This window comes from Orbicella faveolata, unplaced genomic scaffold (genome assembly GCF_042242905.1).
Source record: "Orbicella faveolata isolate gen_17 unplaced genomic scaffold, um_ofav_v1 contig_1, whole genome shotgun sequence".
Taxonomy (NCBI): domain Eukaryota; kingdom Metazoa; phylum Cnidaria; class Anthozoa; order Scleractinia; family Merulinidae; genus Orbicella; species Orbicella faveolata.
Window position 1 is genome coordinate 6,532,802 of NW_028301536.1, and position 14,378 is coordinate 6,547,179.

General features: G+C 48.1%; 3 protein-coding genes, 2 non-coding genes and 1 pseudogene across 5 annotated transcripts; 4 read left to right on the plus strand and 2 right to left on the minus strand.

Moving 5' to 3' along the window:
* The first annotated feature begins 1,447 nt into the window (after positions 1–1,447).
* Positions 1,448–1,928, plus strand: LOC149117865 (uncharacterized). Its single transcript, XM_089276415.1, has one exon. The coding sequence runs from the start codon at positions 1,448–1,450 to the stop codon at positions 1,871–1,873; it is 426 nt and encodes a 141-aa protein (XP_089132541.1). The 3' UTR covers positions 1,874–1,928.
* Positions 1,929–2,221: 293 nt separating this feature from the next.
* Positions 2,222–2,293, minus strand: Trnah-gug (transfer RNA histidin (anticodon GUG)). The gene has a single exon. It is a non-coding gene; the product is annotated as a tRNA-His (tRNA).
* A 1,807-nt stretch (positions 2,294–4,100) lies between these two features.
* Trnam-cau (transfer RNA methionine (anticodon CAU)) lies at positions 4,101–4,172 on the minus strand. Its single transcript has one exon. It is a non-coding gene; the product is annotated as a tRNA-Met (tRNA).
* A 1,602-nt stretch (positions 4,173–5,774) lies between these two features.
* Positions 5,775–6,602, plus strand: LOC149117868 (uncharacterized). Its single transcript, XM_089286816.1, has one exon. It carries the CDS (start codon positions 5,775–5,777, stop codon positions 6,600–6,602), a length of 828 nt encoding a protein of 275 aa, XP_089142942.1.
* Positions 6,603–8,132: 1,530 nt separating this feature from the next.
* LOC149117869 (uncharacterized) lies at positions 8,133–9,357 on the plus strand (annotated as a pseudogene).
* A 2,377-nt stretch (positions 9,358–11,734) lies between these two features.
* LOC149117870 (uncharacterized protein F54H12.2-like) lies at positions 11,735–13,176 on the plus strand. The gene has a single exon (XM_089282159.1). The coding sequence runs from the start codon at positions 11,735–11,737 to the stop codon at positions 13,094–13,096; it is 1,362 nt and encodes a 453-aa protein (XP_089138285.1). The 3' UTR covers positions 13,097–13,176.
* The last annotated feature ends 1,202 nt before the right edge of the window (positions 13,177–14,378 follow it).

Genomic DNA, 14,378 nt, shown 5'->3' on the forward strand with positions numbered 1-14,378 from the left:
GGGTACCCAATTCCCCTGTCTGAAATTCGCCACCAGCCATGTCGGCATTTCGCAAGATTCCTATGTCGCCTGTCGGAATTTCGTCTCAGAGGAGTTGTGTCGGGAAATTTGACCTTGTTCGATTAAAACGAAGCTACACGTATAACACATATAATTAAGTATCTCCAGGAGCCATAATCGGGGACTCCGTCCCCGATTATGGCTCCTGGTATCTCTGGATATAATTAACTCCTTGTATGCTTTGCACTTGCTTCGAACACTTTTCAGCAGTAGGAATTCTTATGCAGAGCGAGCATTTCTCCGGTCAGTGGGTTTAATGATTACTTAATGGTTACTTTTAAAGCATCATATTTCGACTCAGAATGAAGGAAAAGAATTCTTAGCTATTTCAATTTTTAAAAATTTTCTTAGGGGCAGGGGGCATGTTGGTTAGATGATGATAATGATAATGATAATGATAATGATAATGATAATGATAATGATTATGATAATGATAATGATAATGATAATGATAATGATAATAATAACAAGAATAATTATAATTATGATTATAATAGGGTTTTCTCCACAGCTGCTACACAACAATTACAATAACTTGTGTCTTATCCAGTTATAGATCGCAAAAAGAGTGCTGAGCAATTTTGCTGTATCAGCATACATAAAAGATGCAGTCATTGGAGGCCACTTATTAAGTACTACCAACAGTAAATAAAACACTTGCCTATGGATTGTGTTTCCTAAATTTATTTTGCCTTTTTGAATGCCTGTTGTGTTTTTGTGAAAGTAAAATGCAGGGCTTGGCCATTATTTGAGAAAAAAAGGAAAGCCTTATACATGTACAATTCTTAACTGTTGACAGTCATTGCTACCAAGCAGGGCACAAGAGTTCCGAGTGTCCTGTATGCAGCCACCCGCTGAACATTTTAGGTCGCCCTCTGCCCTATGCACACTGTGTGCAATCCAGACTGGTCTGTCCTATGCCAGGACATATCATGAATGAGAACAACCCTCCTATGGTGTTACCTAATGGATACGTATATGGAGAAAATGTGAGTACGGTGGAACCCCGTTAATACGGTCACCAGCGGGCTACAAAAATCTGGCCGTATTGAAGGGGTTCTTTAAATAAGAATATGACTGACAGTAGTGAAGGACGCTGAAAGGGGCAGTAGCCAATCAGCGTGCAGGGATTGTACCACGTGACCAAGGTTTTCCCATACATTCTCTTAAAATTTAAAATCCAAGATGGCCGCCAGGTAGGTAAAACATGGCGCCCGTGACGTCACAGCTCGCGCATGCGCAGATAGGGTAACATGAAATCGAGGTTGTCACGTGCATGGTCAAATAAGGCGCTAGCCAATGCCTGAAATCGAGGTTCGGATGTGGAAATAAAAGGGTTTCCGTGAGTATCGAGTGGGTATTGTTGTTTTGAGATCACAGTGACGAGATGGCTTCAGAGGAGAGCAAGACGAAGGTGGAGGAGAGCAAGACGAAGGTGGAGGTGTTTAGTGTTTCTGAAGAGGAGTTGCCAGACGGCGTGTCGAGAGAAGATTTTGCATCGAGGGTGATGGATGCCGTTCATGAGGGTATTCTTGGAAAGATAATGAAAAACACCGTTTCTCGCGCTATGGATGTCCTCCTGAAGAAAGAAATTACGAAGTTGGCGGATGAGGTGCTGAGGTTCAGACAAGTCCTGTCTGAGAAGATGCTTGCAGACCAGTCCAGATCGTTTAAAGACCCAGTGTGTTTGGAGAAGTTGCCGGATGGATTTGAGGCCGGATGGAAAGAGTGGAAGAGCAGTTGGGACAACAGAGAAGAGTTGGCGTACCAAGCATTTATTGAAGAAATTGCACCACGATCAGCCACAGAGTGAAAAAACATTTTATTCATGCCTGTAACTAATAAAGATCCTTTAACGAGAGAATGTACATGGTTTGTTGTGTGATTTTTTGCATCGTCTTGAGTGCTTGCACGTCATCGGTTCCCAGGTGCACGAGGGATAGCATCATGGTTTGGGGTGTGAGAAATTCTCCGTGAAAGCCTGAGGAGGATTCGAAAACGCGTCCGAAGGGCCAGACTTTGGAGAGGTCTTTTCTCATGTACCAGGGGTAGGGAAAATGTTGGGTGAGGAAGAGGAGCATGACGTCTTCGTCGGGGTGGGGTTCGTCCAAACGGATTTTACAGGCCAGGGGTCTCTATGGGAAAAAAGAAAAAAGATGAATGCCCCGACCAGGAATCGAACCTGGGTCTTTGAGGCCACAACTCAACGTCTTAACCATTAGACCATCGAAGCGCTTACCTCTTTAGGACTTGGTTTTGGGGATGTCATCGGGAGGCAGTCCGAAATTCACGGTATTGCAATCAGGGCAGCGTCTTTGGGAGGGTTTCAACCGCTCAGTGTGGAGGGCTTTACAGCTTCCGTGAAAGAATTGGTCGCAACACGGTGTCAGGAAGTAGTCTCTGATACTGTGTTTGAAAGTGTATCCTTCCTTGCACCATATACATTGGGGGTTGGGAAATTGAGACATGGAGTCTGAAAATAGAACAAAAACAACTTTTTATTGGTCATTCCACTTGTTATTACAGGGTGGGACGTGTGCACAGTCCTGATGACTGGCGCCCATTTTGTCTTCATAAAAAGATTTCACATGCTTGACACGTGACAGGGCTTCATCATAATGGTTCCCCAGGAAGACGGCTTCGTAACGGGAGGTCTCATAATTGTGATACATGCCATAGATGGCCTTGCAGCAGGTTTCAAAGACGCACCCTAGTCCCCAGGCTTCTATCAAGGGTCCCGTGAGTGAACGTACGAATTTGTCGTGGGTCCCACGTTTACTCAACTGTAGGAGCGGTTGGCGGCAGCATGGTCTTGTTTGCTTGCATACGTAACAATGGGGGTCGGGTTCCATGTCTAAAATTGAAGCAATTGTTGGTAGGTGTTGCGGACCCAGTCTACATGAATCACCAAATCATTGGTATCGTCCTCGTCGAGGACCCCCAACCTCTCTTCCAACCCCAAAAGATCTAGTTGGTCCAGGGCCACCTCGATAAAACCTGAAAGTTGTTCTAGGTCCCTGTACAAAGGGGTCTCTTCTTCTTCGTCGCTCATCCACTCTCTCACCCGCTTTTCCCAGGTGGTCAACTCTACGTTACACCGCTCTAATACTTCCATACTCACTTGGTACCTTGAGAAGCCACAGCAACGAGAGTATCCACAGTCTTCTGTAATGGGCGCTCATACAAGTTGAAAAAACTCAGAGTGAAAGTGAACGGTCCGACTCGATTTTTTATACACACGGTATAATGGTGTCCAGTCTCCTGCCGTGAGGGGCGTGGTAGGGGGATACCCCTATCCCCTGGGTCTGGGGTGACACGTGACTTCGTCTCGATCTGTGATTGGCTGGACGGATCTGCATAAAGCGAATCCGCGTCGCCCCGCTCTTCACTCTGAGTTTTGAACTTGTATTGAGCGTCATTATGGCCTTGAGGGAGAGATACCTGCAGAACGATTTCAGACCAAGAAAGCCTGATGTCACTTACGAGGAGGCAATTGACCGAATGGACGAGGCCTGGACCCGATTCTATGAGACCATGAACTTTCCCATCCGGGATTTGTTGGCGGGTCGACGTTGGCTGACAAGGTTTCGGGATTCCAGTCAGCTCGAGGTAATGCTGCATCAGATATTATTTTTCATGGATGAGCAGAGGGAAAACTGGACCCGGAGTTTGTTCCAGTACCGTAGCATCGAGAGGTGTTTCAGTAGAACCTTGTTCAACGCGATCCGTGCTATTCGCAAGAACCTTGTATGGGACGTGAAGGCGAAGCCGCCCGTGGACCGTATCACATTTCATAGATTGATGCTGTGTTACGGTTTCGAACCATTTCAGTCCACGTGGGCTAAGAGACAAAAGAAGACAGCGAGACGCTATATCCTCACAATTAACTTTTATTACAGTACTTTTAACCAATGTAACTAAGTAACGATGCGATCGATGATCGATGCGGAAGACAAATTACCCAACATGTAAAAAAGAAATGTGAATTAAAAATCAGAGTGTGTTTTTACAAAAACTGTGTCTGTGTTTTTGGAAAAAATGGGCGGGGCGAGGTTTCGATCCTCGGACCTCTGGGTTATGAGCCCAACGCGCTTCCACTGCGCTACCCTGCCTTTCTTAGTTGGGGTCCTGTCCATTGATCAGTTTTGCTTCGGCGACTCCTCGTGGGTATTCGTCGATCCATTGGAAGAACTTGCAGGTGCGCTTGGGACACTTGAGATAGAGCCTGTCCGGGTTGGACTGGGAGTGGGAGGTGGCTAAGACCAGGGACTTGTTGCATAGACATCGGAAACGAGATGGGTCGATGTTCCTGTAGCAGGGGTGGGTCTGTTCTTCGACGCGTCTCAGGTAAGTGCTCACCTCTTTGACACCACAGGTCACATAACACTTGGTGTAGAATCTGGAAGAGGGGCATCGGTAATACTCCCACCAGGTACCACCTTCGGGGGTTTTCACTCTTCCATATTCCATGGGTACCATGCAACGCGGGCAGGTGTAATCTTGTGTTTTCAGTTGGTTCAGGAACTGATCGGGGTCGAATTCCTCCAACACTTGTACTTCGGTGAATTCTCCTTGGTCGTCCACTTCAGGTGGTATTTCTACGAGGTTGTTTTTGTTGAATTTGCCGAGTCCCATGGGTTCCAGGACTTGAATGGTTCGAGGAGGTGATTCTCTCATCACGGTCAGGCATCCGCCTTGAATGGCAGGTAGCTTTGAGTCTATATGAGGAAGATAGAGATTTGAGTTAGTATCCCAACAAGGTGTTTTCACGTCGCATGGTTTCTAGGATGTGGGTGGTTTTTCGCACGTTCTTGGGGGTCAGTCTTTGCCTTCGCCTGTAATGGTTACTTTTCATTTGGCTTCTACATTCTTGGCGTTTGATCGAAAAGGCGCTCCACGGCTGCGAGAAGCCTTTGAGAGGGACGGTGGTCCAACTGACAGAGTCCGGTGTGATCTCTTTGAAGAGGACGCGTTCGTTGAAACGTAGTCTGGCACGAGGTTTTTTGAATAACCATCTATCTAAGGTGGATTGTAGTTTACCTTCTCCTTCCACTCTCTTGGGTAGGAGCAGTTTCAGTTTCTTACCCGTCTCCTTCTTTTTGGACGATTTTTTCTTTTTCCTGTCGGGTTCGACGTGTGAATCCATGACGACTGTTGAGAAAAGTGACTCGTGATGGAATGCGTGGTTCGACTTTATGGACGTTTTTACGACCAATCGGTGACGTGTGGTGTGATGGGATCATGCGACGGTCTTCGTTCCGATTGGTGGGATCATGTGACGGTCTTCGTTCCGATTGGTGGGATCTGAAAAGGGCGCGTGATCCGGGAAAGTACGGAGTGAAAGTGGATCCACGGCGCAGGTATAAAAGGAGCCCATTGGACGCAGTGAATCATTCTCGACTTGCTCTTGACACGGTGATGACCCATAGGATTTTGGATGCGAGAGACGTGAAAGAGATCATTGAAGATCTGAAACAGCAGTTGAATCTAGCTTCTGAGATTTTGGCTAGACTCGAAGAAGGCGAAAAACCGTTGCATGTGAAGATATTTGACTTGGAGTTACGTCTTGTCTCCCCTTTGTACTATAGGCTCCAGAGGCACTTGATAGACTGGGGTGACCGTAGTTGCTATCCTCATTTGTCTGGCTTGGAGGTCACCAAGTTGGCAGATCGAGAAGGAAAGAAGTTTAACGAGGCTGTCGGAGAGAGGTTAATATGACTTACTACAGTAACTCGAACCAGATTCGGGACCTAGTGGAGCAGATCGTGGATCAGAAGGTACACACTTTAAGAGATCTCGATGCCATTCCGGATGCCAGAGTGGACATGTACATTTTTGACAATCTCTTCGAACCGTTAGGTCAAATACCCGATAGTCTGTGGTCTTTTGAGCTCTTGATGAGACGTCGTCCTGACTGGGGTGGTACGATTTTGGAGATGATGAAGAGGAACGAAAATGTTTACCTTTTCTGTGGTGAGTGGTGTCGCGTGATGTACAGAAGTGGTAGCGGTCAATTCAAATTCATTCATTGTCGGGATCCCGCCCTGGACGCCGAGCGTGCCTGTTTTATCGCCACGGATCACCTCACGTACATGATGAGCGATGTCATCCGTGATCTGTTTGAACCCTTGCGGTTCGCTCGCGACCTGTCACGACGGGTGTTGGAGTCCGACAAGAGTCCCAGGGTGGAGGAGATACTGACTTTCAACAGGTGCGCTCACAAGGAAACGTGTCTGAAGTTGGAGGAGTTGATCTACGATGTCATGCGTCAGCGTGATCTGTGGAAGGATCGGTTTTTCTTCCGTGCCCTTGAAGCGGATGAGGATGACCTGTGTGGTGAGTGTAGAGAGAGTATGCGCCAAGCATTCTATGTGAAGGGGGACGAGGAGGAAGCCCTGAAGTGGAGACCCGGTAAAGTGGGTTGTTATTGGAGAAATTGTAAATATTATGCCATGGATACCTATGAGGAAGACTGTGATAATGAGTATGGTCAGGAATGTAAGAACACGGGATATGTTCAATACTTTTCAGATTCAGACTAGTCTTTTTTCGCCTTCTTTTTCGTTTAGCCAATCAGAGTTGTTTTTACGTGAGAACCAATCAGGCACGACGTTTTTGTACATATAAGAAAGTCGAAATAAAAAATTGGGTTCAAATCATTATGTCTCATGCCTTGAGTTGGTTGATCTCGAGAGTGTGTGCGACCATGGCCGATCGATGGTGTCGGACGACCTTGTGTTCCAAGTGCACTAGAGTCTACGAGCGATACGGTAAGGGTGAACCCATCCCGTACAACTTCAGTGATTCGCCCTTGGAGGTGTTTGACTATACCGTCGTCGAACCCAACGTGATGCGTTTCGTCGTTTATATCTTGTGGTTGAAACAGCAACCCGATTCATTTAAGAAGTATCTCGAGGTACGTGAGCAGCGTTTCGAGTTGTGGAGACAGTGCGTTTACAAACTTTATCGACTATGAAGAAAGGTCAAAAGAAGCAAAAGCCGCTTTCGACCGGAACGTTACTGGGACGGTATCGTGATCCTTCTAGACCCGGTAGTCTGGGTGGTCTGACGCGATTCGCCCAGGCCAATAAGATCTCGGTACGACGTGCTCGCGAGGTCTTGCAACGGGATCTGGGGTACACGTTGCACAAACCCAGACGTCGTCGTTTTCCCACGGTCCCGGTGGTGGTGTTCGGCATCGACGAGCAGTGGACGGCCGACCTGATCGAGGTGATCAATATTTCAAGGTACAATCGAGGGTATCGTTATCTCTTGACGGTGGTGGACGTGTTTTCCAAGCACGCCTGGGTCCAGCCCTTGAAGAGCAAGACGGGTAAAGCGGTGACGGAGGCCATGGCAAAGATCTTGAAAGGAGGTAGAAAACCCCTCAATCTCCAGACGGACGACGGGAAGGAATTCTACAACAAGACGTTTCAGGATTTGATGAAGCAGAAAGGCATTCATCATTTTTCGACGCGTGGGGATACGAAATCCAGTGTGGTGGAACGGTTCAATCGGACCCTGAAGGAACGTTTGTACCGGTACTTCACCGTGAAGAATACGATGACGTTTGTGCCCGTGTTACAAGATCTGGTCCGAGGGTACAATCGATCGTATCATCGCAGTATCAAGATGGCTCCCGATCAAGTGACTTTAGCCAATAGCGAGGACGTGTGGGAGACTCTTTACGGTAAAAAGAAAAAGGGGAAGAAATCGAGACGACCTTCACTGAAAGTCGGGGACCGTGTGAGACTGAACAAGAAGTTCCGACAGTTTAAGAAGGGGTATTTACCCGGTTGGACCGAGGAGGTGTTTGTGATACGTCGGGTGCGTCCTGGGAAGGTCACCACGTACAAGGTGGAAGAATGGGACGGCACGGCGGTCGAGGGCACGTTTTACGCGCAAGATTTGCAAAAGGTGAACGTGAAAGACGACGATCTGTTTCGTATCGACAAGTTCGTCAAACGAAAAGGGGATAAAGTCTTGGTGCGTTGGAAAGGTTGGCCAGTCAAGTACGACAGTTGGGTGGATAAAAAAGGCTTGTACGTGACCAAAAAGCCAAAGACTAAAAAATGAAAGACTTTTACGTGCAACTGATGAGCAATGCCAGCACGGACGAGTTTCCTGACAACAAGGCCAACCGTTTCAAGAACCGTCTGCCGTATCCGCTCCTGTTTGGCTCCGACAAGGAATGGAAAGTGGGCTTGGCGAGCGTGTCTTACCCGATCCCGCCTGCACGACCGCATCAAGTACCGGTCCCTCAAACGCACGACTTTGAAGACGACGACTATGTGTTCGGTATTGAGTGGACCATTGAAACGTTCATCTTGCAATCCGATGGTTCGACGTGGCTTCCAGGGCGTTACCACGTGCCATTTGACGTCTACGGGAAGGAACTGAACCGTGACCGACACAAGGTGACGAGTGGCAGATCTCTCATGCAATACCTCATCAATCGTTTTCACGAACGCCTGTATCATTACATGGATCGCGCCAACGAAAGTCTACGAGCACCGGACGGGAAAAAATACTACCCCGTGTTCCGATGGGAGGGAAAGGATTTGACTATAGACAACACCGACACGTTCCTCGACGAGTCCGGAGACAGAAAACGTCCCGAGTGTTTTTTGGTCCTAAACTGGTCAAGAAGTTGGGTTTGATTCGCGAGGAATCGTATTACTCCGTTCACATGACTATTAATATGCTCAAGATCTTTCCCAACGACACCGTCCCGTCTGATTTCAAGAGAGACTGGAGCAACCATGACGAACTTCGTACCCGTAACTTTTGGGATTTGAGAAGCAACGGGACGTTACAGCTCAGTCCCTATTGCAACTGGCGCTTCAGTTACTTGGACGAGGAATACGCCAAGACCTATCGCGGAGTCGTCGTTCATCCGGACCTCCCTCCGCCTCGCAGTCCCATGTACCTGTATTCGAATGTGGGTCGTAGCACGATCATGGGAAATCGAGTCACGGATCTCTTGAGAGAAGTTCCCCACGACTCGACCAAGACGACGCACGAACCGACTCAGATTCAATATAAACCCGTGCGCAGCAATATTTTGGATATAGTGGAGGTGCAATTGGCCGAGAACGACGGAAGACTAGTGGACTTTGAATCGGGCGTGACCTCGGTGACATTACACTTTAAGGATGAATGAGTCTCCCGACGACTTTTACGTGCAACTGATGGGCAATGCCAGCACGAACGAGTTCCCGGACAACAAGGCCAACAGTTTCAAGAACCGTCTGCCGAATCCGTTACATTTGAGAGAACCTGGCTGGAAAGTGGGTATCAGCGACCTCTCGTTTCCCTCCGCGACGCGTAAGATGGGTTTGAAGAATTCTCTTCTGTTTGAAATCTGGTGGATCGATATGGTGGACGCGGATCGAAACATATACCGCCGGGTCTCTGGAGTGACGCGAGAAGGTGATTTGGAATTCACGCCGAGGAATGGTACCGAGTTACTGAACGCGATACGAGATCGATACCTGCGTAGGTTGAGATCTCGAACGGATGCCGACGTGACCATGTACAAGAAAAAGAGCAAAGCCGACGATCCCACCGAATTGTTGTACACGGTCATGCATCGGGCCGAGCATGGAGAATGCGTCCTCGACAACTCGAGAACGTGCCTCAGTCTCCTGATCAACGGTAAACGCGTCTTCCCCCAAATGTCCATCGGCATCGAATTGGCCAAGAAGATGAAATGGGTCAAGAGGGGAACCTTGCAGAACGGACAACCGGGTTACGTCTTGGGACCCCACCTGAGGAAAGAATTTCCCGCGGAAGTCATACCCACGGCCACGGACTTGATCATAGGACAGAATGACGGGGACGAGACATTTTACAAGATCGACCCGGACACCTTACATCTGAGTTGTTTCATCAATTGGGTTTTCACGGACCTGGATCGCAGTTACGAAGAGGCGTTCGGTCACGAGCGTCGTTCCTTGTTCGTGTATTCGAATGTGGGACAGAGTATGGTGACGGGGAATCAAGTCACGGATCTGTTGAAACAGGTTCGTTACGATCCGGAGATGGTCGACCTTCAACCGAGACACATCCTATATCTACCGGTGCGCACGGCCGTGTTGGACATTGTCGAGATTGAGGTGTCTGAGGAAGACGGACGTCTGGTGGACTTTGCGTCGGGTGTGACCACGATCACGTTGCATTTCAAGAAAGGATGAGTGATTTTTACATCAGCTTGCCCAGTCACAGCAGTAAGAACGAGTTTCCGGAGAACAAGGCCAATACTTTCAAGATCAGGTTACCCAATCCCATACACCTGGAGGGACATGGATGGAAAGTGGGGTTGTTTAGCATCGCCATGCCGGATGCGCACGTGACGATTCCTTCTTTCGGCGATTCTGAAGATAAAGTCATCTTGTCCTTTTCCGCATGGAGACGCGTGGATTCGAGTGATACACATAGGTATGGAGAAGCTTACTTCGATACGCATGACCTCAAAGAGGTGTTCAGCAACGTAGACGGTATTGGATTCATGAAATCCATGAAATCCATGATCTCCTATTTCTATAAACAACGCATCTTCAAAAACTCTGGACCCAAATTTGGAGCCAAATATGTCACGAATGATGGGAAAAGAACCTACGTCAAGTTCAAGTGGGAAGGCGAAGACCTGGTCCTGGACAACAAAAACATCTTTCGTACGATCGTACAGGTCCCCGCATTCCACGTCAATGTTGAACTGGCTTATAAAATGGGATGGCTCAAGAACGGCCGTGGTTACGAACTGGGACCTAACTTGCAGATCGAATTTGTTGAGGATGTCATTCCGGACATTAGCGTCGTCGGGGACGTACACGATGATGACGGATCACCTGTCTTTTGGGCTGTCACCACAGATAAAGGAGGAAATGGAGATTTTTTAAGACTCAGCATCTATTGCAATTGGCGTTTTCTGAACCTGAACGAATCGTATGAGAGTTTGATCGGAAGCAGTTCGCGTTCCTTGCTCGTTTACTCTAACGTGGGAGGAGGTAGCGTGGTGGGAAATCAAGTCACGGATTTACTGAGAGGGGTCAACTTGATTCGGAAAGGTGCCGGTGTTCAGTACTTCGAACCCACTCACATTCAATATATTCCCGTACGCAAGGAGGTTGTCGACATTATAGAGGTGCAGGTGGCTGAGTCAACTGGAGAACTGGTGACCTTTGGAGACGGTAATACGATCGCGACGTTACACTTTGTGAAATCATGATTGGGGGAACTTTGATACGGTTTCATCCCGACGGATACCAATCGGGATCTGGCATATTCGGCCAGGTTTGGAAAGGCATCAAAAAACGAGGTCCCGGCATTCTCAAGGACGTTCTGAAAGAGACGGCCATGGAGGGTCTGAAAGGTTTAAAATCGGGTGGGAAAGGAGGAAAGCCCAATTGGAAAGGTGCACTCGCTGGGTTAAAGCGGGGAGCCATACGCTCCGGGAAACGTAAAGCAAAGCAAGAGCTCCAAAGTTTTTTGGGTAGTAAAAGAAGAAGAGACCTGTTTGGATCATGATTCCCATCTACTCGAGACGCGTGAGACGTCTCCCCGGAGGGATACGCACGTATAAAGGGGGTTCGCTCTTCCGGAGACGCTCAAAACTACCAGACTACCGTTGGGTACAGTCCGCCCTGAGAAGGAGACGACGCCGTAGACGACGATGACGGACCTAGTGGCTCACGCTAGGTCAGCGGGGGTTCGTAACCCTCGCCTGGACATGTTCACCACTCCTCCCACGGATCTCAGCATGTCGTCGCGACGTGAGGTGAGAATCAATCCGTTCAATACGGGGATCAACCCAGTGACCTTCCAAATCGATCCTCAAGAAGACTTTATCGACATGAACGAGAGTTTCTTCGAAGTGGAGTTGGCCGTCAAGACAGCTGCTGGAGCTAATTTGGCACAAGCGACTCTGATCGAACTCGCCAACAATCTGGCTCACACCCTCTTCAAACAGATCAATGTGAGATTGAATGGTACTCTCATCAGCCCCCAGACCGATACTTACCACTACAAAGCCTACATCGAAGCGCTGTTGAACCACGACCGAGACGACGGTGAATCGATCCTGAAACCAGAGGGTTGGTACAATTGTCTCAGTGTACCCAGTCGCGGAGAAGCCGATGTGATGACGGCCAATAAGTTGGATACGACTCACGCCGATTATGATGCCTTACCCCAAGATCTCAAGAACATGGTTCAAAGTCGAATTCAGTTTTTTGGTGGAAAGAGAGTGACTTTGAGGTTCAAACCTTACCTGGAAGTGTTTTATCTCAGCAAGTTACTGGTACCCGGTGTACAGATCCAGATCGACATGTACTTCAATCCCCCAGCTCTGTGGTCCGTCCGATGGGATGGTGCCGCTAGTCTCAGACTGACTGAAGCTGACGTGAAAGTGAGATTGTTCCTGTCGGTGTACCGAGAACTCATGACCAGCATGAAAGGCGGAAGAGTGGCCACTTACCCCATGGTGAGAGGTGAAATTCGCACTTACTCTCATCCCAATGACAATCGTCATTTTGAGTGCAGCAATCCTTTCCACAATAAACTGCCTAATCGGTTGGTGGTGGCGTTGATGAAACAAACAGCCTTCAATGGAACTATTACCATCAATCCGTTCTCCTTTGAAAAATTCAGTCTCGCTTCCATCAAACAATTGGTGAGAGGAGAAGAGTACCCCTACGAGACCTTGGAGCTCAAACACGACGATGACAGTAAAGATCTGAGAGGTTACCAAAGATTCCTCAAAGCCTCAGGAGTCTTTTGCAGAGGAAAAGGAAACATGGTACGGAAAGAGGACTGGGGACACGGAAAGAGATGCAACCCGTTTGTATTTGATAACACAGCCAATGGATGTTTGGACAGTCCAGTGTTGAACCCCAAGCAGGAAGGTGAACTGCGTCTGGTGATCGATTTTGGAGACGCACCAGGCTCAAACCTGACAATCTTGTTGTACGGCGAATTCGAGAACATGCTGGAGATCAACGAGAACCGAGTCGTCCTCTACGACGTGTACCAATGAGAGAGAAGAAAAAATGGAGAAAGTGGCCTTGAATAATTTACAGTTGGATTATTTGGCACGGACGAATCCGTCACTCTGCTGTGTTTTTCACGGCACGGTTCCTTGTGATCGGCTTCCCAGGACAGTACCTCAAGAAGGACCGACCGCTTACATCGTGAACACGGACCCTCACGATAAACCGGGATTTCATTGGATCGCTTTGTGGGCCGACAAGAACAAGTGTGAGATCATGGACAGTTACGGTCTACCGTTGGACACGTACGTAACCACCGGACCGATCCAAGCCTGGTTGGACCGTCATTTCAAGTACCAGATTCACAACGGCAAGAGTCTACAGTCCCTGTTCAGTCAGAGTTGCGGCGGTTACGCCCTGATGTTCCTGATCGACCGAGCCGAAGGTCGTGACATGAACGCGTTCTTGAATCGTTTTAATAAAAACGAGTTTGTTGAGAACGATCGTAAAGTAGGACACATGGTAGAACGTTTGATCGTGGACGAGTTGGATTGGCTCAAGATTTGTAAAACCCCGTGTCACCAGGACACGTGCGGTTCCTCCAGAGGAGTGCGTCATTTGTTATAAAGTAAGCTGTTCGAAATAAAAAGTGTTCATTTTTGAGAGAACAAGGATGTTGCGTGGTGAAGGCAGATGGTTCCCTCGATTCTTAGAACTGTGTCGAAAAGAGAGTGCGAAATTGTCCTCGGACAATCCTCTTCGACAGGTCATGGAACGCATTTTGGATTGCGACAGTTACCGTCGAGTCCGATTCATACTGGACCGGGAAAAAGATGATTGGCTTCGATACGTTCTGTTCCACCTGAGTATTAGAGCCAGGATTCAAACGAACGCCAGTAGAGATTACAAGTGTTACCCGTATTGGCACGTTCTTCGCTACGGCAATAAGTCCTTACGCCATCACTTTGTGAGTGCATAAAAAGGTGCGACGGAAAATAAAATTGTTCATTATGGATTTACTGACAAAACAAGACACATCATGGCTCTTCAGTTTCAAGGGCATAGACATTTGGACGACGTGATAGCCAGGTTGGAAAAACGCTATGGAAAAGCGGGTGGAAAGACGCCTCAACCCAGTGAGGCTCATTTCAAGAAAAACCAACCGCCAAAAAGACGGCTCAATCTTAAAATACTTCAACCTGCCAGAAGACAAGTGTCTTTTCAACCGCCGTCTGTCCTTGACACCGGTGAATTACCAGCGACTGTGACCACGCGTAGGAAACGCAAGAGAGCGCCCGCCAAGCCGAAGCTTTCCAAGAAGGAAGATAG